General features: G+C 36.6%; 1 protein-coding gene across 10 annotated transcripts in view; it reads right to left on the bottom strand.

Moving 5' to 3' along the window:
- The window catches only part of LOC127841323 (glycerol-3-phosphate acyltransferase 1, mitochondrial-like), a 58,423-nt gene that overhangs the window by 3,848 nt on the left and 28,960 nt on the right, over positions 1–25,615 (bottom strand). For 9 of the 10 annotated variants that reach the window (XR_008030909.1, XR_008030911.1, XR_008030913.1 and 6 more), the window contains 16 exons: positions 24,828–24,868; positions 24,226–24,310; positions 20,869–20,965; positions 20,177–20,313; positions 17,816–17,909; positions 15,475–15,604; positions 9,902–9,984; positions 8,879–8,992; positions 6,996–7,200; positions 6,032–6,102; positions 5,243–5,397; positions 4,014–4,132; positions 3,527–3,675; positions 2,734–2,817; positions 1,773–1,883; positions 1,022–1,148 (listed from right to left, as the gene is read on the bottom strand). Coding sequence is in view for 3 of the 10 variants with exons in the window: in XM_052370045.1 (XP_052226005.1) it covers positions 1,022–1,148; positions 1,773–1,883; positions 2,734–2,817; positions 3,527–3,675; positions 4,014–4,132; positions 5,243–5,397; positions 6,032–6,102; positions 6,996–7,200; positions 8,879–8,992; positions 9,902–9,984; positions 15,475–15,604; positions 17,816–17,909; positions 20,177–20,313; positions 20,869–20,965; positions 24,226–24,310; positions 24,828–24,868 (1,802 nt within the window). In the remaining 7 variants the exon portion in view is untranslated. The remainder of the gene's footprint in view (positions 1–1,021; positions 1,149–1,772; positions 1,884–2,733; positions 2,818–3,526; positions 3,676–4,013; positions 4,133–5,242; positions 5,398–6,031; positions 6,103–6,995; positions 7,201–8,878; positions 8,993–9,901; positions 9,985–15,474; positions 15,605–17,815; positions 17,910–20,176; positions 20,314–20,868; positions 20,966–24,225; positions 24,311–24,827; positions 24,869–25,615) is intronic. The other variant, XR_008030914.1, reaches the window with a different exon arrangement.

The raw sequence follows: 25,615 nt of genomic DNA, 5'->3' as shown, positions 1-25,615 counted from the left end.
GCAATACAAACAAGATTTTTGTACAAACTCAAATGCAATCACTTATTTATTCTCATAATTGTCTAGTATGTGAATCCTTCTATGAAAACCTTCGCTTGTTCAAAAGGGAAATTAGAAGCAAGGGTTTTATAAATAGAATATTGGAATAAATGCCAATAAAGAAAAATAAATGGGCCGTGCTCTGTGAATAGGGGGTTTAATGCATGTGCGTAAAGAGTGTTCCCAGATTAGCCTGTGCAGTCCGGCAGGCTAATCTGGGAACACACTTTCCGATTTTTTGGTATTTTTCGATTGAAGAAAGTCTCTTCTTAAAAAATCTGGTTAAGGCAGAAACTTTCATCCCTGATAAGCCTGTGCAGACTGCACAGGCTTATCTGGGTCGACACTTTACACACATGCATTAAACCACCTTTTCACATAGCATGGCTCAAATAGAATATATGATAAAATGCCAATAAGTAAAAGAAATATTTTATTATGATGTCAGGCCATCTGTGCTCATACAATTAGTGATTTATTTTAGGCTTTATATAAGCAATCCTAGTAGTGTCACAAAATATAACGACAACAACAGAACTCTCCAAATTATTCAATCGTTCTGTCTTTCAACACTTTATAATTTTCAGGTTTATAAATCGTAAAAGATGCATGTAATGGATATTTAAGAGCATGGTGAATGTTCAGTATTGCTGCTCGCAAATATCATAACTACAATGAAAATTGGCAAATCTGAAACAATTTTTCTTAATGTTGTCAATTTACCAAAATGTGAAAAGGTCCCTTTAATTCCCTACAGTCATGCATCAGAATGATTAAGAGTTGTTTCCTGAACTTTCTTAGCTGATCATTGAAATAAGAACTCTATCATTCTGCTTCTCTATCACTCTGCTATGCTCAAAATACAGGAACGATTAGTAATTAAACAACCATATTTGTGTTTGATATCTATGGACAGATTAGGGAGAACCACGTGACCATCTAATGATGTATAATCACTTTAAACCGAACCAATGCTTTTTACCTGGCATTTCTCCCTCTGCCAGTTTGTCCACTTGATGGGCTGTGACGAGGTAGGCCTCAAAGAAGGGAGCCAGTATGGAGTGGAACCACTGCAGCTTCTCTCTACAATCCTCGCGCTCTATGTTCACCTTCATTGAACAGGGAATTAATGGTTGTTTTTGTGTTGTTTTTTGTTTGTGTTTTTTTTTTGGGGGGGGGGGAGGGGGGGGGGGGGGGGCAAACAGATAATTATTTATTTTACAAAAATGTATTTCAGTATCTTCCTGAGAAAGATCATCATTTTATAGGGAAGTCTTCAAGTATTATATCAACAACATCATGAACAAATAAATATATTGTATTTCTTCATTTTTTGTGAACATGGCATCTAATAGATGTGTTAAATAATAAATGTTAACATATCTTGCACTGTATATACATTTACACAATGTATATAAAATGCCTCACCTTTTGATAACAAGGGCCCATTTGTTATCAAACAAATGCATATTAAGAATTTGAACTTAATGTGTGTTTTATGAAGAGCAAATACAATAAATAAGTAAAAAATTTATACTTCAATTCTTAGCAAATGACAATTCATTATTATCATGCCTTATGCATCATACAATAAGGTTGCAACAAAAGTTGTTAAGGTGTAATAAGTATCTAAATGTAAGAACTGTTAAAAAGCCAAATATGATGGTAGATAAATCTAAATGTAAGAACTGTTAAAAAGCCAAATATGATGGTAGATAAATCTTATTTCATACCCTGAATTGATCTTCATGGTAAATTTCTTCATCTTCCTGTGCCCATGACAGACTGTCTGACAGCCTAGAGGCCCACTGTCTGTCATACACATTATCATAGGAACTGGAACACTGTAAATACATCCAATATGTACATGACAGACTGTCTGACAGCCTAGAGGCCCACTGTCTGTCATACACATTATCATAGGAACTGGAACACTGTAAATACATCCAATATGTACATGACAGACTGTCTGACAGCCTAGAGGCCCACTGTCTGTCATACACATTATCATAGGAACTGGAACACTGTAAATACATCCAATATAAATGAGCCGTGCTCTGTGAAAAGGGGGTTTAATGCTGTGCGTAAAGTGTTGTCTCGGATTAGCCTGTGCAGTCTGCACAGGCTAATCAGGAAAGACACTTTCCGCTTCTATGATTTTTTTTCGTTTCAAGAAGGCTCTTCTTACCAAAAATCAAATTTAAGACAGAAAGAGTAGTCCCTGATTAGCTTGTGCGGACACTTTACACACATGCATTAAACCCTCTTTTCACAGAGCAGGGCCCAAATCCAAGTAGAAGTCTAATATACTATGTTACATACTAAATATAACACAAATTGATACTGAAGTCTCAGACATGTATATGTTTGCTAAAATAACATGTATGAACAATAATAGTGTTTCATACATATCACGAGGAACAATGCCTTCCAACTGGAATGCTGTATGTTGAAAAGCTTACGAGAACATGTGCGAGAAAGTTTGAGTCTTATAGACAAACAGATTGCTATGGCGATTCCAGTATTCCCTCCCCCCCAACACCCACCTTAACTATGTAGACAAATGGAGAGATTTGATGTTATTAACACATATTAACACCTGCTACATTCGTGAACCCTAATTCCAAAAAAACTCATGGTTTACCAAATGAGTGACATGTCACAAATTAACTAGTGGTAGCCATGTATGGTTACCTGTGTGTCCTCCGTTTTGAGCAGCTCGGAGGTGATGAGTCTGTCCAGATTATCTGCCAAAGCGTCCTCCAGCTCAACACAGGGCTGAAACACACTTAGTCCATCATAACCCCTTCCCACTCAGAAGCAAAGTGGAATTGGCTTGTGCAAATAGCATAAAACCAGAACAGCCTGCGAGTCACTCGCAGTCTGTTCAGGTTTTATGCTGTTTGCTGCTCATCAGTATCTAAGGGTCGGAAGTGAAGCCTTTAAAACTTGAATCTATTAAAAAAGGTTGTTAATTAAATTTAACTTTCTGAGAGAATACAAATGACATATCTAAGTGGTAAAGGGATAACAGAGGCTACACATTTCTTTCAATGTCTGGTTCAATACTATTTGTTTATTTGTCAGCTTGATTTCATGGATAGTCATAAGCTGACAGAGACATCTCCACAGAGGAATCAGTAAAATGTCTTTCTCTCTGCAGATCAAAAGGTCTACAATATCAACACCATCTTCTAATAATTATAGTTGGGTGACATTTGTACAGTTTCACAGTAGTTAATTAATACTCTATATGGATACAATTACAGTTGGTTTGTAATCATTTTGAGAACCAAATTTATCTGCTATTACTGCATAGATATCATACAAATTGACAGAAAAAAAATCAAATCTATCCCCTCCACTCACCCCCAAAATGTGACATAAATTGACAAGCACAAACATGGACAAACTTGACACAATATTCAGAATTCTTTTTTAAATGGCGGAAAGTCTGACAATATTCCAACAACTGCAAGTCTCTTACTGGAACAAAGATGAACTCGTATCTCAGCAGGTCACACAGCTGTTGAGCTGTCTGCAGGATTTCCTCCCTTGTCATGAGAATTGCCTCCCCTGGCACGGAGGAGGCCAGGGTACTCATGTTGATGTCACAAAGGGACACCACTGCGCTCACTGCAAATAAACAGCACAAGATACAGTCTGTCTGGAGCAAACCTACATTTACAAGACTCTTTATCAGTGAAACAAGTCATATGATACTGGAACACCTCTACCCTCCATGAAATATTACCAGATAGAGTTGCATCCCTTTCATTAAGTAAGAACAAACATGCCAATAGAGAAAAAGACATTGGCAGTAATAATGTCACTTCCAATAGACAAACTGTGTTATTATTGATTGTACATAGTTTTCGAACAGTATTTTCACATACATTAACAGTCCCACATAATGGTTATTTAAATTGCTTTTTTATGTTCACTGTCCACTTTGTCACAGTCAGGTGTGTTACCTATGATGCTCTCCAGGAGGAAGACTGAGATGACCTGGTTGCTATAGTAACACAGTTCAAACATCCCTGGGATCTCCATACAGGGGGTCAGTCTGTCCTGCAGACTACTAGAGCCTCTGCTATATGGGAACACATGACAGGAAAATGTTACTGCATGACAATGAAACCATAAAATGTTGGTTACATTCTTATAAAATACAACATCGTCTTAACACCCATTCTACACAGCACTTTAAACCTTTACCACTTAGATAACATATTTTCACCCATTTGTAGTCCCTTAGAAAATTATATTTTATTTAAGACATTTTTTTCTAGATTCAAGTTTTAAAGACTTCATCTCCAAACCTTAGATACTGATGAGCAGCAAACAGCACTAAGACCTGAATAGACTGCAAGTTACTCGCAGGCTGTTCTGGTTTTATGCTGTTTGCAAAAGCCATTTTCACTTTGCTTCTTCAGGGGAAAAGGGTTAAATTCTTATGAAACACAACATCCACTTATCAGACATTCTACACAGCGCTTAAACTGAATATGGTAACCACATCTCTACTATCCAAAGTTGAATAAATATTGCCCCACTGCAATATTTCTGTTATCTGTTGTCAATGAGGTTAATTATTTGCAATTGCTAACATATCCAAACTCAAAATAAGCCTCAAGACTATAAATATTGACCAATTAATATGTATGGCTAATTTAACATCAAATATTAATGCATTAGAATGCTCGGAACATTTTATATTAGATTTCTTTTGGCTAAATGTTTGATATTATACTCAGGGTAAGCAACTAACATATTTGCCAGGGTTGACCACCTTTGTTGTTTCGTTTCTTATTAAACATAAAACATACAAAAGTTTCCAAAACAATAAATAAAAATACCACGATAAATTTAGGGGCCATTGGACCCTGCTTATATGTGTCCCTTAACCCTTTACCCCTTAGATACGTATTTTGAGGCATTTGTAGTCCCTTCGAAAGATAAATTCAACTAAAGACCTTTCTTACTGTATTCAAATTTTAAAGGCTTCATTTCCAACCCTTAGTTACTGATGAACAGCAAACAGCATAAAACCTGAACATACTGAGAGCAACTCACAGGCTGTTCTAGTTTTATGCTGCTTGCACATAGCTGTTTTCACTTTGCCTCTAAGTGGGAAAGGGTTAAGACTATGATTGATAGTAAATTGTTCTAAGTCGCTCAAGGCCTGACTACACAGACCCACCTTATGGTGACAAGCTTGTCCCCTAAAAGAGACTGTGCATACATGATGACATCCTTGGAGCTTGTGTTGGGGGAGAAGCCAAGGTCACGCTTGCGTATGATCACCTCCCCTCGCAGCCAGTTGAAATCAGACATCAACTGCTCCATCGTGGCTCCCTGGATAAACATTAACCCATTTATGCCTAGTGGACTCTCCCATCCTTCTAAATTGGATCAATTTATTTACAAAATAAGGGGGATGTGTCTAGTATATTTATTTCTATATTTAGAATATTTCTTACAGAAATTCCTTAAAGCAAACAGCGTAGACCCCGATGAGATGCCACATGATGTGGCGTCTCATCTGGGTCTGCGCTGTTTGCCAAGGCCTTTTTGTCAAGATGCAAGGCATAAATGGATTAATTAGAACTTTTTGTGATTATGAGTGAACATTTTACTTGTACAATGATAATTTACAAATTCACTTATTAAAACATATCAAAATGAAATGCATACAAATTGTTTATTTTCATTTTTGTTAAAAAAAATCATTTGCCAAAAAACATGGTTGCTACAAGTGTTATGCTGTAAAGGTTATTTGATAACAAATATCAAACTATCTATCTTTTACATCAGTATTTAATCTTGACAATATTCTGTAATAAAGTCTTGATTTTATAATGAGTATTTGATCCTATTTCATTGAAATTTCAACATTTTCTCTACTTTAATGAGCTTTCATACAGACCACTCTTCCACCTAAGTGTATATACAGTAACATGAACACTAATATGGCATTGACTGGCTATACCTGTCTGTGTTTTGTAAGGAAGAGGAAGGCCAGTAGGTTGGTACACATGGGCGCTGAGGTCTGAACACAGGCTGAAACAAAACATCAAACAAGTGTATTGAGTGTCACATTCAAACATGTATTTATTGAGATTTGGATGAGGATAACATTTTGTAATATGTCAGTCATGAAGTGGCAAAAATAATTGAAACAGTTTAAGAGAAAATCAACTGCATTCTTCTTAGCAAGGATAAATGCAACAGCATTACTTGAAACAAACACCTTGAACCAGCACTCACTGCGTAGACCATGCATTTAGATTCATCTCATAATACTCCCACTAAGAACACAAACCTGCAAACACACCTCCTTATATAGTATACATTAAAACAGATTTACATGCGATCTTCCTTGGGTTGCAAAATCCATTCAGTACTCACTATAAAGAAGTGAAAAGGGACACAAACAACAGACTTGACTCTCTTTGTAGGACACGAAAGGCAAATATTGTTAACATATTCAACTTATTTCCATTCTAACAAATCTCAATGCAATGACCAAGAGCAGTGTTTGCGTTTAGGCCGTAAACATATACAATTACACAATGATTTGGCAAGGGACACACACAATTTCAATCAAATTTATGACTTTGCTTCAAACAGCAAGTATTTGTCTCAGAAATAGAAATGCACTCGTCAGTGGTTTCATATTATCACGTTTGATGATGGTACTTTAAAGGCGAGATAACCATTTATAAGTTGATCTAGTCATTTTGATTATGTTCGTTTAACATTTAAAAAATGCTTTAATTTTAAAATTGTTCATATCATTTAATGGTACAAATAAACAGATGTCTTTAATTTGATCCAAAATTGTTACTCAACGAATTCTGTTTTTGACACAACAATTTTGCAGGCACAGAGTCAAGGGTGACCATGAGACAACATTTGGTAAATGTGAAAATTTCCCCTTGTAAATCACTCACTGTGTAAGACATGAAGACCAATGTTGTTGATGACCCGTCTCTCATCCTCAACGACAACATCTGTCCCGTAGAGCGACGTGTTGCTGCTATATGCCCTACAGAGGGGTCGGGGGGAACAAGGGTCACTACACTCCCCGCCTGACGACTCTGGGCTACCACGGAGGCTACCACGGGGGCTTCCGGGCGTTAGGGCTTGAACACACTCCTGGGAGCAGCAGACATGTAAATGAGTTATTGGGCCAATTAGATTACTGAAAACTCTCAATATTGAAAACTTATTACTCTAGTCTACTGTTCATCCACATTCTATAGCAGCTTACATTTTACAAATCATCAAACATTTGTGGTATTATTTGATACCATGCAAACTTGAAATATGAAAATTGAAATAAAACAGAAAAGTCCCAAAATAACTGATTTGGTAAAGCTTAAGTTTATTCCTAGGGTTGTTTCATGATAAATGCAGTTGTACTTACAAAATAACAGTCCTTATTTCCATTAAAACAAGAGATGTGTTTGTCAGAAACACAACGCCCCCTATTGCCCCGCTTTGATTATTTTTTTTTTTATCATTTGGCAGGTACAGATAATTTTTACAAGGGAAGTAATATTTTTTAAATGGATATTTCATATTTCAACAAGAGCTGTCAGAGGACAGCGCTCGACTATTCGAGTGCTTTACAGTATAACGTAAGCCATCATGGACAGGGAAGGGGGGGGGGGGGATAATGTGGGTGTGTGATCATTTAATAGATGATCTTTCAAAAATAAGAAAACATTTTTTTTTTTTTTATTTTTTTTTGGGGGGGGGGGGGGGGAGGGGGGGTATAATGTAGGGGTGTGATCATTTAAAAGATGATCTTTCAAAATATAAGAAAAAAAATCTTTCTTTTTTTGGGAGGGGTGGGGGTGGTGCATTGTGGTATGTCAGGTAAGTGTTGTTTTGTCAAACTTTAACATAGATTTATCAATAATATGCATATTCTAAGTATAAAATGGGCCATAATTCTGTCAAAATGCTTGATACAGTTGTCTGCTCTTGTTTATAGGTTGGGGTCATGTTGGTCAACAAGTATGCAAAATATGAAAGCAATATGTCAAGGGACACATGAAATATTTGGGGTAGTATGCAAACTTTAACATAGATTTATCAATAATATGCATATTCTAATTATTTCATATATAATAGTCGAGTTAAAAAATATTACTTCCCTTGTAAAAATGATCTGTACCTGCCAAATGATAAATAGAAATTATCTCCCTTTTAAGCTTGTTACTTCCCTTGGATTTGTTTTTTTTTACCTTTGACCTTGAAGGATGACCTTGACCTTTCACCACGCAAAATGCGCAGCTCCATGAGATACACATGCATGCCAAATATCAAGTTGCAATCTTAAATATTGCAAAAGTTATGGCCAATGTTAAAGTTTTCGGATGAACGGACGGACAGTTCAAATGCTATATGCCACCCTACCTGAGGCATAAAAATCCATCTGGAAACTGATTATTGCTTAAATAACAGGTATAACAAATTGTTAAACTACAACTTGTTAAAAGTCTTAAGTTGTGCCAATATACTCATTTGCATTAACCCTTTCCCACTCAAAAGCAAGGTGAAAATGGCTATGTGCAAACAGCATAAAACTAGAACGAACTGCGAGTAACTCGCAGTCTGTTCAGGTCTCATGCTGTTTGCTGCTCATCAGTATTTAAGGGTTGAAAATGAAGCCTTAAAAACTTGAATCTAGTTGCATATAGTAAGAAAGGTCTTAAAACTACATGTAAACTTCTAAGGTACCACAAATGCGTCTAAATACGAATCTAAGTGGTAAAGGGTTAAACAATCTTCAGGAACCATCCAAACCCAGTAATTTCAAACTTACTCTGAGAGAGAAAGGCTGTGCAAAGTCCACCCTCACGTTGCCATAGTGACTCCTCATCACTGACCATATGCTCCTCACAGCACCCCAGAAAGACTCCTTCTTCTTGGGCATACCCTACACAGTAACAATACGGATGAACCCGTCTCTCAGAAAACGGGGCTTAATCCATATGTAAAGTGTCATCCCAGATTAGCCTGTGCAGTCTGTACAGGCTTATCAGATAAAACACTTTCCACCGTAACTGGAATTTCTTCAAGAAGAGTAATCCTTTAAACGAACAATACAATTAAATCATAAAGTGTTGTCCCTGTTAGCATGTGCAAATTGTACAGGCTAATCGTTGAAGACACTTTATGCACATGCATTAAAACCCCTTTTCACAGAGTGTACATGTCAATGTGTGGTCAGAATGCAGATCTTTAATGTTTCTTCTATCTAAAATGTGCTTAGATTGACCGGTATTATCAGTCACAATTTTTGACTGTGTGACTTTAAACTGACAACAGACCCCTTATTTTGTATCTGATGCACATAAATTTGCTTTTGTCAGACTCACAATTTTTTTTTCCATTTTTTAATTTGCATGTATTTGTATTCAGTCAAACATGTTGACCGTGTGACCAAAATTGCCTATAAAAGACCACTGTCCAGTATTTTGTTCAAAGAATTTTAATACCTATTCAATAGATATTAATTGTTGAAATATCAAATACTTTGCTATGGCAATGGAAGTATAAATCTTTCAACATTTGTTAACATTTGCCTTACCCTTTCCCATTTAGAAGCTAAGTGAAACCATAAAACCAGAACAACCTGTGAGTAACTCACAGTCTGTTAAGGTTTTATGCTGTTTGCTGCTCATCAGTATCTAAGGGTTGGAACTGATGCCTTTAAATCTTAAATCTAGTAAGAAAGGTCTTTAATTAAATTCAACTTTCTAAGGGACCACAAATGCGTCAAAATACGTATCTTTGTGGTGAAAGGTTAACGGCTCCACCGTACACTACATAGGACAGCCCCTACCATGTGCTCTGGGTTGAAGTTGCCATCCAGAAGTTTCTCATAGCTGATGCTGATGGGAACCATGTACACGTCTTCTACCACACCTTCAAACAAACCATGCTCATACTCAAGACTTCAAGAGAGCTAAGTCAAGCAAAACCCTATATCAAGTTATTTTACACTTTTTACTTATTCTTTGAATTAGTGCGTTTTCCTTTATTCTGTGAGTTAGTGATATTTCCCTTATTCTGTAAGTTTGTGATTTTTTCCCTTATTCTGTGAATTAGTGATTTTTCCCTTGGTTTTTACATATTTATTCTAGAATGTGTGTACAAGATATTTTACAAACATCTTAAGTTTATAGGATTGGAACGGTAGCAAAGCTAGTAGGGTTCCTTTCCCCAGTAATATATTAACATACATAGTGACGGTAATTTGCATTTTAAACACAAAACAATGAATAATGATTCGAGGTTAAACAAGTATGTAAGAATCATTGGAATCAAAATTGTTTTTGTTTTTTTTTAATATTGAAACAGTGTATTTAAGAAAACAAAGTAGAATCAAAGAAATAATTGTTAAGAAAAGAAAATGTAAAAAAAAAAGAAAACCAATAGTTATATCATCCTGAACCTTCATGAGCCTTCGATGAAACTATGGACTGCATCAAACACAGCTAAATTATCTATAAAGGAAAGATTATCATCGCCATACAATAATGTGCGCAATGATATATCCGTGTATTGTTCTATAGTTCTCACTAAAGTTAATCTTAAATTTGCATGTAAAAGACAGATCAGAAAAAAGTGAGTAGTGTCTTCTATTTTTCCGCATTGACAAAGCGGCCATGGAACTAGATTTCTATCATATAAATGTTTGTAAAGAGAACTACAGTTAGTTCTTAGACGTGTGTGCAACACTTGTTGCCTTCGCTTACCATAATAAAACAATGGATTACTACGAGGTTTATTATTATCAAGTGCCATTTTAAAATCAGATATGTTATCAACAAGCTTTGCTTCGTCTGGAAGTGAATTCCCAGCAGAAATTGTTGAGGGCAAGAAGGAATTTTGGTACAAAGAAGTCCTAGACGGAACACCATCTAAGTGGGATGAATTACGTAACGATCTTGTAGATCGCTCACCAACTGATTGTGGGGTCAGTAAGGACAAATATTCTGGACTAAGACCTTTGACCATTTTGAAGAAAAGAATGAGTTTAGGTTTTGATCTTCTTGTGCCAAGAGTTTCCCAACAAACTTCGTTAAAAAGTAACCTTGAGGACACGAGTCTGGTACAGCCGGAAACAATGCGGGCAGCTTCAGTTTGAATTAGGTCTAACTCATTTTTTCATACATCGTACAATTATCCCATACAACATCGGCATATTCAAGAATTGGTCGAATAAACGTAAAGTAACATATTTCAAGAGATCTTCAATCAATGCGGAAGCGGAGCTTTTTAAAATGTTGATGCGTGACCAGGCCTTTAATTTAATATACTCAATTTGTTGATGCCAGCTTCCATCATTTGACAGAACAACGCCTAAATGTGTGTGACTATTGACTGAGGGAATTGGAGTATCATACATATGGAGAGGCAAATGACGGGGTTTGTCCCTCTTACGCGATATAATAAGTGATTCCGACTTCAGTGGGTTAAATTGTACTAACCACGTATCGGCCCATCTTGCAATTTTGTCTACCGGTATATCGCTTTCTAAAACGGCGGCTGCAGAATTAGGAGTGTCAACAACTACAAATAAACTAGTATCGTCTGCAAATAAGTTGATATGAGCTTCAATGTAATTTACAATGTCATAGATGTATACAAGGAATAATAGGGGACCAAGAATGGAGCCCTGTGGCACTCCAGCCTTGATTTCCGCTTGGGAAGAGGAGACCCCGGGAACTACTACCCTTTGAAAACTTTGGTAGAGATAGTTAGAAAACCAGTTCAGAAGGTTATCTTTGATACCGGCATGTTTCAGTTTCAATAAGAGGCCACGATGCCAGACTTTGTCAAAGGCTTTACTTATGTCGAAGAACACCACCCTGACCTCCAATCCATCATCTAATGCTTTACAAAACGTATTGTATAGATATGTGAGCTGGTTGACAGTCGAATCACCTGGCATAAATCCAGACTGTAATTTTGTGAAAAAATTAGAATCTCGAAAGAAGTTAAATTCATGTTTAAAGATAATCCTTTCTAGTACTTTTTCCATTGTATTAAGAAGTGAAATTGGACGATAATTCGAGGGAATAGAAACATCCCCTTTCTTTAATATTGCGCAAACGTTTGACATTTTCCAATCATTTGGTACTGTTGATGTGGACAAAGACATCTTAAAAAGATCACAGAGAGGTTGACTTAGTTCATTTCATTGCTCCCTCAAGTAGTACTCTGTTATTTATACCATCAGGGCCACAAGCTTTACCCATAGGCAGATTCATAAGAACGTCCTTTACTTCGCAAGTGGTTATTACTATAGACGAAAGTATTTGTTGATTTGCAATGGAGGCTAACTCCGGTAGAACGTGATCAGACTCATCTATATATGTCTGTTGAGCGAAGAAATCATTAAGTACTTCAGCTTTTTGAACTTCTTCAAAAAACCAGTTCACCAGCGCAGTTGACGAGTGGAGGTAATGTTTTACTAACATTGACTGTAAGAAAAGACTCAGGACTTTCCACCAATCCAGCGAGGAGTAATTGTTGGATTTAAGTTTGCATGCAAGAGAGTCATAATAATTTGATTTGGCAGAGCCGACAAGAGAAACTACTTCATTACGAAGTACACGAAACTTAGTCCAGCTAGATTGGGAATTTGTTGCTTTAGCTTTCCTATAATTTCGTTTTTCGTATTTGAAATTTTATTTCGGATGAGAGCCATGGTGGTTCGGCTGGGCGGACGGTGACGTCTTTATTTGGTATACACTCAGCTGCTGTATCAAGTAAAACGTTTGTTAGATTTTTAGTAAAAATATCAAGATTGTCACTATATATGTTATTCCATTCAATTTTTGATAGGTTGCTTCTAAAAGAGTCGTAGTTCCCCGAGTCGTACTTCCAAATTTTACGTTTAAAGCATAGATGAGATGGCCTTTTGGATTTAAGAATAATGAATACGGGACAATGATATCTTATCATTTGATCAAGGAATGGTTCACCTACCCCAGAGAAAATGACAGATTCTTTATTTGAAACAAATATTTAATAAATAATAGAGGACGACGTTTCAGTAAAGTGAGTGGGATCTTGTATACACTGATCGAGTGCAAACTGCTGCGAAATGGAGGCGATTTTACGTTAAGCTTGATCAAGTTGGGTGTTATAGATTAAAGTCACCTGAGACTATAATGTCATTGATGCCTGCTTCTATTGCCAGCCCAATTGAGTCCTCAATTTTGCTGAAATAATTGTTATCTGAATTTGGTGGTCTGTAAAAAGTTCCGATTAGAATTCGTTTATTCGAATGAGGTCGAACCTCCAACCAAATTGCTTCAAGATTTGTTATTTCTAGATCTGGTCTTCGAGTAAAATTAATACCATCCTTGACATAAACAGCAACTCCGCCGTGTGGATCATGAGTTCGATCACGACGGACGGGTAGGCTAAAACCTGGTATAAACAACTGTTCTCTGCTGATGGATTCTGATAGCCACGTTTCTAATTCTGCAGTTAGCAAATCCAGTTTATGAGGAAGACTTTGAACATTATAGTGAACAATCAACAAATTGTGAGAAGAGTTGAGAAAATCGGACATATCTAGCGATAAGTCAGTATGGGATTCTAGTGATGATGAGGAATCACTAGCTGATGGTCCGGGGTTAGGGTGGATATCGCCGGATATACTTAGTAGAAGACAGTTTAGCCATAGACAAAGTGTTGACACAAAGACTGTTTTGATCAATAGAAAAAAGAACTTGATATATTGCATGAGTTTGTGACTCTTTGGACAAATACGTATATGGGTCTGTATTGTCAGATTACACCCGGACGTGGCTTCAATATTAACAGCCAAAGATTTTAAAAACACAGGCATATTAAAGATAGCAATGAGGTAATAAAACGTGATTGCTAGCGGTAAGAAGTAATTGATGCGTAAGTTGGACATTACAGCTACTCTTGTCTGGCCTTTACTCATATTATACCAAGGAGAAACAAAATAAATATGTAAGCAGCTGTCATGCCAAACAAAGTAAAAAAGAGGAGGTTCATGCAAACTCTCGGGGGGTTCAATATGGTTAATTTATCGGTTCCATGTAGAGAAAAACATAATGAATATGTATCTGTTAGAAAAATTAAAATAAGATAAAGCTTTATGAAGAAAAAGTTCATAAAGAAGTTCATATAATAAACATGGTGGTTAAGTCAGACTCAATCAGATCAATGAATAAACTATTACCTTTAACAACAAATTGATATAAATATGTTAACTCTATAATATCCAACCATTAATTGTGAAAAAATCACGACTACGACAGCTAAGGACGCGTCAAAAGTAAATGAACACGATTTTGTTGTACAATACTAATGTGTATAAATATTACAGTTTATCTATGAGACTTAATAAAATTCATCAGCATTATAGAACAATATACAATTCAACAGCATACAAATTCAACAGCATTATAGCACAATTCATTTATATAAATTATATCTTCAATTCAACAGTATATGTCAAGTATCACAAGTCGTGATAAGAATATGTATTCACAAGACAGGTATGAAACGGTGAGGATATAAATTGATTAGTTTTGAAAATAAGATTAGATATATAATGTGGGTCAATTGTTATTGATCTTGTTAAGGAATCATGCCGCAGATATCAAGTGTCAAATGTATAAACTATAATAGCCAACAATTAATTGTGGACGAATCACAACTACAACAGCTAAGGACGCGTCAAAAGTAAATGAACACGATTTTGTTGTACAATACTAATGTGTTTAAATATTACAGTTTATCTATGAGACTTTATAAAAATTCATCATCATTATAGAACAATATACAATTCAACAGGATACAGATTCAACAGCATTATAGCATAATTCATATATATAAATTATGTATTCAATTCAACAGTATATGTCAGGTATCACAAGTCGTGATTTTTCCCTTATACTGTGAGTTTGTGATCTTGCCCTAATTCTGTGAGTTAGTGATTTTGCCCTTATTCTGTAAGTTTATGATTTTTCCCTTATTCTGTGATTTAGTGATTAACTGTATCTGTTCTTTAGGTGGCTCAATCTGCTCAGAGTGGAGAGGTTATGAACTTACACATTTATATCAACATTTGGAATAAGATCTTCATAAGATTTAGCTACATGTAAGATAAGTTTCACAAAAATCAAATGTAAAAAGAAGAAATTGTAATGTTGGACATTTAATATGTCCATGACATATTTGCAGCACTTGTGCCTATCACCTGCCAAAAAATCATATTGGCTAAGATTTCAATTTTTTTGTTCTATAAAAAGTACTTTGTATTAAAAAAATATATATTATCAACATACCAGTAAGTATGGCAGAATGGGTTTTTAGTGAAATTACAGAATTTTATGGTGTCCAAGGGGTTAATGAGCATACCGTTATTGAGTGAGTCCATGATGACAGACAGCAGTCCACCCTTTGGCTGCAGAGCCTTGCCCGTACGAGAGCGACCCCCCTCCAGAAAGAACTCCATAAACTCCCCGTAACATAGCAACTGCTCCATGTACTGTGACATACAAGGAAATGTGTCAACATTCTCTCTGTAACATAGCAACTGCTCCATGTACTGTGGCATACAAGGACACGTGTAAACATTCTCTCTGTAACATAGCAACTGCTCCATGTACTGTGGCATACAAGGACATGTGTCAACATTCTCTCCATGACATAGCAACTGCTCCATGTACTGTGGCATACAAGGACATGTGTCAACATTCTCTCTGTAACATAGCAACTGCTCCATGTACTATGGCATACAAGGACACGTGTCAACATTCTCTCCATGACATAGCAACTGCTCCATGTACTGTGGCATACAAGGACATGTGTCAACATAAATAGCACAGCATGATTTTTTTTTAATTTTAAAAGACCTCTGCTATTCATTAACACAGAATTTTTTGTTTGGTATCACATTTTGAACAAGGGCTGTTAAAACATGCATGTCCCCCATATGGGCTCTCCGTTGTAGTGACAGCCATTGTGTGAATATGTTTTTTTGTCACTGTGACCTTGACCTTTGACCTAGTGACCTCAAAATCAATAGGGGTCATCTGCCAGTCATGATCAATGTACCTATGAAGTTTCATGATCCTAGCCATAAGCCTTCTTGAGTTATCATCCGGAAACCATTTTACTATTTCTCGTCACAGTAGATTGATCATCATCGTCCCGTGGTAAACCCAGGAATGCAAATGGCGCATGCGTAGTGAAATTATCAATCTATATACTTTCGTCATTTATAGCGTGTATATCGTTATGTAACCTATTTTCGAGATGTACTTTCGATTTCACATCGTTAAATTGTATTACCGAATATACTGAAAATATGAAAACTTAACAACTTTTTTCAAGTAATGTAATATACGAGTCGTGATATTTTAATCAATATAAACTAATAATTGTAAAAAAATACGGTATTTTAGAACTTTTCTTTTCTTCGTCAATCTGGTTGACAGCTCCTTTAAACTCGACATTTATGCTTTTGGTGCGTCACTTCTATTCATTTATGACTATTTGTAATAACATCACTGCTTAACTTGATAAAGGATGTGATTTTACTTCACTTGTTTAAAAGAGATGATTTGACTACACATTCAACATATAATCTTGTACTTCGTAGCTTGCGACCCGAACCCGTATCGTTCGCAGAAACTTTGACCCGGATCCGCGGGTATTTTTTTGACCCGCGGATCCGGGATTTTTCGGGTACCCGTTTGAGCACTTTTCTTGAGTTATCATCCGGAAACCATTTTACTATTTCCGGTCACTGTGACCTTGACCTTTGACCTAGAGACCTGAAGATCAATAGGGGTCATCTGCGAGTCATGATCAATCTACCTATCAAGTTTCATGATCCTAGGCCTAAGCGTTCTTGAGTTATCATCCGGAAACCATTTTACTATTTCGGGTCACCGTGACCTTGACCTTTGACCTAGTGACCTCAAAATCAATAGGGGTCATCTGTGAGTCATGATCAATGTACCTATGAAGTTTCATGATCCTAGGCCCAAGCGTTCTTGAGTTATCATCCGGAAACCACCTGCTGGACGGACCGACAGACAGACAGACAGACCCACATGTGCAAAGCAATATACACCCTCTTCTTCAAAGGGGGGCATAATAAGCCTTTTACATTTTTTTCACTTTCAAACAAATATAAATATAAAGATGTAATGATTCACTTATTGAAATCAAACTTTTAACATGAATTTATAATTAATATTCAAATACTGAAGCAACTTTACATTTGAACCCCCTTTTCCCAGAGCGAGGCATAAATATTTGTCCCTTACAGAGTGCAGCACGGCCCTGTAACTTACAGAGTGCAGCACGGCCCTGTAACTAACAGAGTGCAGCACAGCCCTGTAACTAACAGAGTGCAGCACGGCCCTGTAACTAACAGAGTGAACCACGGCCCTGTAACTTACAGAGTGCACCACGGCCCTGTAACTTACAGAGTGCAGCACGGCCCTGTAACTAACAGAGTGCAGCACGGCCCTGTAACTAACAGAGTGCAGCACAGCCCTGTAACTTACAGAGTGCAGCACGGCCCTGTAACTTACAGAGTGCAGCACGGCCCTGTAACTAACAGAGTGCAGCACGGCCCTGTAACTTACAGAGTGCAGCACGGCCCTGTAACTTACAGAGTGCAGCACGGCTCTGTAACTTACAGAGTGCAGCACGGCCCTGTAACTTATAAATATTTTTCCCTTACAGAGTGCAGCACGGCCCTGTAAATGCTGTCCTTCTTGTCTCCACGGTCCAACTTCCTCCGTATGAAGTACCCTCCCAGTCCTCGCATCAGGTAACTTAACAAGGGATATAAATGATTGTGAGTGATAGTAGACAACAACATACATTTGAGTCGTGTTCTGAGAAAACTGGGCATAATGCACGTGCGTAAAGTGTCGTCCAAGATTAGCTTGTGCAGTCCGCACAGGCTAATCAGGGACAACACTTTCCGCTTTTATGATATTTTTGTTTAAATAAAGTCTCTTCTTAGCAAAAATATAATTTAGGCGGAAAGTGTTGTCACTGATTATCCTGTGTGGATTGCACAGGCTAATCTGGGACGACACTTTACGCTCATGCATTAAGCTCCGTTTTCCCAGAGAACGACTCATTTGAATAACTCTGAGAGAAGACACATATCATGGAGACAAAACCATGGTAAAATAAAAGAAACAAGCAAATTTGTTGAATTGATATCCCCCGCCAAAATGCTTCTGGACACAAAAGTGTTATATTTGACACTCAAAAAAGCATTTTTTCAAGATACAAAGGGCCATAACTCCGTTATTAACAGATGGTGTACAATGCCATTTGGCGTGCATCATCCTCTTATCCATATATAGACTCATACCAAGTTTCAATGAAATCGGACAGAGCACTTCCAAGATATGGCTCCGGACACACAAAAAAAGCATTTTGTCAAGATACATAGGGCCATAACTCTGTTATTAACAGATGGTGTACAATGCCATTTGGCGTGCATTATCCTCTTATTTATATATATATTTATACCAAGTTTCAATGAAATCCGCCAAAGCGCTTCCAAGATATGGCTCCGGACAGACGGAAGGACGGACAGGCAACGCCAAAACAATAGCCCTCCGCCTATGGCGGGGAATAATAATATCTCATTCAATGTCAAACTTGTTATCATGCACAATTATGTCCTACACCATGTCTATAGAACTCACAGATGCATTAAAACAGGAAAGATTTCACTGACAGCCTTGGCAGCTTTCATTTGTAACAGATTGCTATTGAAATTCACCATTAAATCTTCAATTCACGGTTAAATATTGAGACTGGAAACCCTTGACCCTTTGCAATATAGTCTAAGTTGAGAAAAAAATTATTCATAAATAATGTTAACCCTAGAGAAAGTTTATAAAGCAGTCAACTATTAATGGTGACTTTATTTCTGGAGACCTATTTCTGGTGATTTTGTTTACATTAACCCTACACCACTCAGATACGTATTTTGACGCAGTTGAAGTCCCTAAGAAAGTTAAATTTAATTAAAGACTTTTCTTACTAAATTCAATTTTTTAAGGCTTCATTTCCTACCCTTAGATACTGATGAGCAGCAAACAGCATAAAACCTGAACAGCCTTTGAGTTACTCATAGGCTGGTCTGGTTTTATGCTGTTTGCACATAGACTTTTTCACTTTGCGTCGGATGGGGAAAGGGGTAAGAACCAGACTCTCATAATGATGTCACATGCATGTGCTCCAAGTATTTTGTTTTACTACCAATACTACAATTGCAAATAACATTCAACAAAAATTAGCAAAAAAAAAGGTATTATTGCATTTCTTACAGTGTGTTCTGCAAAGGTGTCTCATTCTAAATGTATTAAAGTGGAGTTTACAGAAGTGTCTATTCTATCTACATTTAAAGTGTGGTTTACCTAAGTGTCTTATTCTAAAAACATTACAAGTGTGGTTTACAGAAGTGTCTCATTCTAAATACATAAAAGTGTGGTTTACAGAGATGCTTTATTCTATCTACAGTTTAAATGTGGTTTACAGAAGTGCCTAGTTCTATCTACAGTTTAAATGTGGTTTACGGAGGTGCCTTATTCTATCTACAGTTAAAATGTGGTTAACACAAGTGTCTTATTCTATCTACAGTTTAAATTTTGTTTCACAGAGGTGCCTTGTTATATCTTCAGTTAAAATGTAGTTTACAGAAGTGCTTAATTCTATCTACACTTTAAATGTGGTTTACATAAGTGCCTTATTCTATCTACACTTTAAATGTGGTTTACATAAGTGCCTTATTCTATCTACACTTTAAATGTGGTTTACATAAGTGCCTTATTCTATCTACACTTTAAATGTGGTTTACATAAGTGCCTTATTCTATCTACACTTTAAATGTGGTTTACATAAGTGCCTTATTCTATCTACACTTTAAATGTGGTTTACATAAGTGCCTTATTCTATCTACACTTTAAATGTGGTTTGCATAAGTGCCTTATTCTATCTACACTTTAAATGTTGTTTACAGAGGTGTCTTATTATATCTCCAGTTTAAATGTGGTTTACAGAAAAGTAAACGTACCTGAAGAATGGAATGTTAAGGTTGTCACCAGCAGCAATGTTGGGGTTCTTGATGTCAAAGTTACCAAGAATGAAAGTGATGAGTATGTAGTCAAGGTGGCTCTTGTGCAGTGGCAGGAACAACAGCGGCACGCCTCGCTGAAACAGGCAATGGGCATCAACAAGTGCACAACACAAACTATAATTATTGTGTAATCTTAATTTAAAGTCTACATTAAAACATATTGTTTGGTTCACTGAATGGCTTTATTAAATAAAGTTAAGTAAATTAAGTTGGGAGAATAACTGAATGGCTAAATTAAACCATGTTGTAACATTTATTAAATGGCTACATAAAATAATGTACCAATAGCTGAATGGCTAAATTAAATCAACTTGCATGGTTAATTAAATGACTAGATTAAATCAAGCTGTAAGGCTAATGGAATGGATTAATAAAGGTTAATTTAAAAGTAACAATCCATCAAATATAAACATTTAATAACAGGAAATTGTGTCATTCAATCAGGTTTCAAGATTTGGCTACAGAAAAAAAGGTAATATCCATGCTTGTTATAATACCCATGATCAGAATAAGCCATTTTCCAATGACGCTTTTTACCAATTGCTCATATTCCCCACAGTTCAAAACTTCCCCAAATAAAAAAATCTATTATGTTTACATAGGCCCGTAAATGTTCATTCCGTAACTACCTGTGAAGCTGCCTTCACCATTTTCATCTGTCCCTTATTCACATGCAGACCTCCCAGAAGCAGGCTGAGGAAGTGGTGTAGAAACCACACGGCAAATCTGAAACAACAACAACACTTGTACACCAGGGCAACCATGAAATAGTTAATAATAGTACACTATGTAGGCTGAGGAAGTGGTGTGGAAATCACACGGCAAATCTGAAACAACAATAACACACTTGTACACCACGGCAACCATGAAATAGTTAGTAATAGTACACTATAGTCGCCATGTAATAGTATACTATAGTAGCCATGTAATAGTACATTACAGTAGCCATGTAATAGTACACTATAGAAGCCATGTAATAGTACATTACAGTAGCCATGTAATAGTACACTATAGTAGCCATGTAATAGTACACTATAGTAGCCATGTAATAGTACACTATAGTAGCCATGTAATAGTACACTACTGTAGCCATGTAATTGTACACTAATGTAGCCATGTAATAGTACACTATAGTAGCCATGTAATTGTACACTATAGTAGCCATGTAATAGTACACTATAGTAGCCATAAAATAGTACACTATAGTAGCCATGTAATAGTACACTATAGTAGTCATGTATTAGTACACTATAGTAGCCATGTAATTGTACACTATAGTAGTCATGTAATAGTACACTATAGTAGCCATGTAATTGTACACTATAGTAGCCATGTACTTGTACACTTTAGTAGCCATGTAATTGTACACTACTGTAGCCATGTAATTGTACACTTTAGTAGCCATGTAATTGTACATTATAGTAGCCATGTAATTGTACACTACTGTAGCCATGTAATTGTCCACTACTGTAGCCATGTAATTGTACACTATAGTAGCCATGTAATTGTACACTATAGTAGCCATGTAATAGTACACTATAGTAGCCATGTAATTGTACACTTTAGTAGCCATGTAATTGTACACTTTAGTAGCCATGTAATTGTACACTATAGTAGCCATGTAATTGTACACTATAGTAGCCATGTAATTGTGCACTATAGTAGCCATGTAATTGTACATTATAGTAGCCATGTAATTGTACACTACTGTAGCCATGTAATTGTCCACTACTGTAGCCATGTAATTGTACACTATAGTAGCCATGTAATTGTACACTATAGTAGCCATGTAATTGTACATTGTAGTAGCCATGTAATTGTACACTATAGTAGCCATGTAATAGTACACTATAGTAGCCATAAAATAGTACACTATAGTAGCCATGTAATTGTACACTATAGTAGCCATGTAATATTACACTACTGTAGCCATGTAATATTACACTACTGTAGCCATGTAATAGTACACTATAGTAGCCATGTAATAGTACACTATAGTAGCCATGTAATTGTACACTATAGTAGCCATGTAATTGTACACTATAGTAGCCATGTAATAGTACACTATAGTAGCCATGTAATTGTACACTATAGTAGCCATGTAATTGTACACTATAGTAGCCATGTAATAGTACACTATAGTAGCCATGTAATTGTACACTTAGTAGCCATGTAATTGTACACTACTGTAGCCATGTAATTGTACACTATAGTAGCCATGTAATAGTACACTATAGTAGCCATGTAATCGTACACTATAGTAGCCATGTAATAGTACACTATAGTAGCCATGTAATTGTACACTATAGTAGCCATGTAATTGTACACTATAGTAGCCATGTAATTTTACACTACTGTAGCCATGTAATAGTATAATTATGTAGCTATGTAATAGCACACTACAATAGCAATAGCTTTGTAGTAGTACAAAACTTCCACAATGTTATGGTACACTACAAGATATATATGATAGTACACTATCATAGCTTTGTAATAGTACACTACCGTAACTATGTAATAGTTAACAACTGTTCTTTTAAATAGTGCACTAAGGCAATAATGTAAAAGTATAGTACTGCAACAATGAAATACTGCACTACCACAACTATGTAATAGTCATCATCATCATCAATCCCTTGACCGGTTTTTCCATTGTGGGAAAAAGAGAGACAAAAATAATCATCCTCCTCCAGTCAGGTCAGTTGAGTGCTGCTGAGAGTAATTCATCCATGGGAAGGGATGTCCACTCTTTTACATGGTCCATCCAGCTTTTCTTCTGTGACGGCCTCAGCGGCGAACTCCCTCTAGCGTGCCCTGGAGAACAGTCTTGCACATTGAGTCATGCCTGGTGACGTATCCAAACCAAGCAAGCTTTCATCAACAGACGTCGACAGTAGAGGCTGGGTCAATGAGTGCTGCAGCAATCATGTTCCGGACGTACTCGTTTGTCTTGTGCTCCGTGTAGGAGATGCGGAGACATTTATGTTCAAATGCCTGTATCCTGCGTTTTGTGTCCGTATGAAAGGTCAAGGTCTCGAGCCCTAGAGTAGGACAGAGACTACGAGGGACTTGTAGAGCCTGTACTTGGTTGGGAAGCTGATGGAACTGCTTGTCCACAACCTGCTCAGTCTTGCCTTTGCTCCGGTTGCCATGGCAATTCTTATTCGGACCTCAGAGGTACTGGTACCATCCTCTGACAGGGTTGCGCCCAAGTACTTGCAGCTAGTCACTTCCAGCTTCTCGCTGTGATGTTTGCGCTGGTTTTGGTCGTGCTGTTCATGATGATCCAAGACTTCTCCTCCATCCAGAGGAGATGCACTTACTATGTCATAGTACAATACCATTACTATGTAATACCACACTACCGTAGCTTTGTATTAGTTTTTGTACTATGGTGAGATTGACCTGACTGTCGATGGACCGTCCGACCGTTTTTAAAAATTGCCCTTTTCACTTCTAAAAATCCAGTGCAGTACCAGACTTCCTGGACACCAGTTTGGTAAGTTCTTGACGGACATTTATTCTGCACTATTTATGCAGATGGAGACAACTCCAAGCAGCTTACTTAGGTAAGTATACTAGTGTTTCCATGTATATGCACTATAGCACACTTCAATTCTGTTTCAACCTGGTTTGATGGTAAGGTAATTGACAAACCAATGATGAGTAGCACATAGTGCTCATGAAACAACTACATGTGATGGTAAGGTAATTGACAAACCAATGATGAGTGGCACATAGTGCTTATAAAACAACTACATGAACACATGATTGACCAAACTCTGCAATGAGATTGATTTGTGAAGCTAAAATACAAGTTATAAGTTACCACATTATGTCCTATATACAAGTCTTGTTCAAATTGCATAACCAAAAGCTATTGTGGCTTGTATACATACAGAAAATGTAGTGTTTGTTGGTATCCTAAAATCACTAACTCTTCACTGCAACCACAACTTGAATATTTGTTATAAAGTTTCTCTTACCGTGTAAGGCCATTTGATATTTGTGACTTCATATTATCAAGGATTCTCTTCGCACGTTTTTCCATTTCTTTCTGGCTTTGACGAACTAAACAAACATGCAAGTCACAGTTAGTGCTCAATAGGTCATAATTCTGTCTCAATATGATACAATACAATTAACAGTATGGTGCCCAGTAGGTTGTCTATCGGGCAAGTGAATGAGCAGCGCAACATTTCCATGTTATCTTGATGTGTGCAAATATTCAACACATTTAGGCTAATATGAATGTTTAATTCATATGTTAAATTATACAAGTTTGTCCTTTCTGCGCCAATCACCAATAAAAACTGTGTTTTGTAAGGCATTGCGTCCCACATGGCAGTCAATATGTAATTGATCCACAATTCAGACAGAAAGTAATTCTAATACATCAAACCCATTAAAAACACAATCACAAATGCAAACTTTCACAACAACGTGAAAAAATGACTGGTTGCAGTATAACCAGTAATACAACCAGTAATAACCAATAATACAAATCATAAGAAGCCTTTCATTCAAGTATTGACTCATACATTAAAGACCTTGCTCACAAAGAAATGAAGCCACAAAGTAGGTTTACCTTCTTCTGCCAGCAACTCTGCATGAATCGCATCTACCACTCTGAAACATAACACAATTTTGAAGGAACTAATCTTGATCATCTCAAATATTTGTACTCAAGATTCTCAAATATTGGTACTTGAGCTTCTCCTAAATTGGTATTGAGCTTTCGAAATATTGGTACTTGAGCTTCTCAAATACTGGTACTTGAGCTTCTAAAATATTGGTACTTGAGCTTCTAAAATATTGGTACTTGAGCTTCTCAAATACTGGTACTTGAGCTTCTCAAATACTGGTACTTGAGCTTCTAAAATATCGGTACTTGAGCTTCTGAAATACTGGTACTTGAGCTTCTCAAATACTGGTACTTGAGCTTCTCCTAAATTGGTACTTGAGCTTTCGAAATATTAGTACTTGAGCTTCTCAAATACTGGTACTTGAGCTTCTCCTAAATTGGTACTTGAGCTTTCGAAATATTAGTACTTGAGCTTCTCAAATACTGGTACTTGAGCTTCTCAAATACTGGTACTTGAGCTTCTAAAATATCGGTACTTGAGCTTCTGAAATACTGGTACTTGAGCTTCTCAAATACTGGTACTTGAGCTTCTCCTTAATTGGTACTTGAGCTTTTGAAATATTAGTACTTGAGCTTCTCAAATACTGGTACTTGAGCTCCTCCTAAATTGGTACTTGAGCTTTCGAAATATTAGTACTTGAGCTTCTCAAATACTGGTACTTGAGCTTCTCAAATACTGGTACTTGAGCTTCTCAAATACTGGTACTTGAGCTTCTCAAATGCTGGTACTT

The sequence above is a fragment of the Dreissena polymorpha genome, chromosome 8 (genome assembly GCF_020536995.1).
Source record: "Dreissena polymorpha isolate Duluth1 chromosome 8, UMN_Dpol_1.0, whole genome shotgun sequence".
Lineage (NCBI taxonomy): Eukaryota > Metazoa > Mollusca > Bivalvia > Myida > Dreissenidae > Dreissena > Dreissena polymorpha.
The sequence above is the reverse complement of the archived record's forward strand: the minus strand, read 5'-3'. Positions and strand labels throughout refer to the sequence as shown.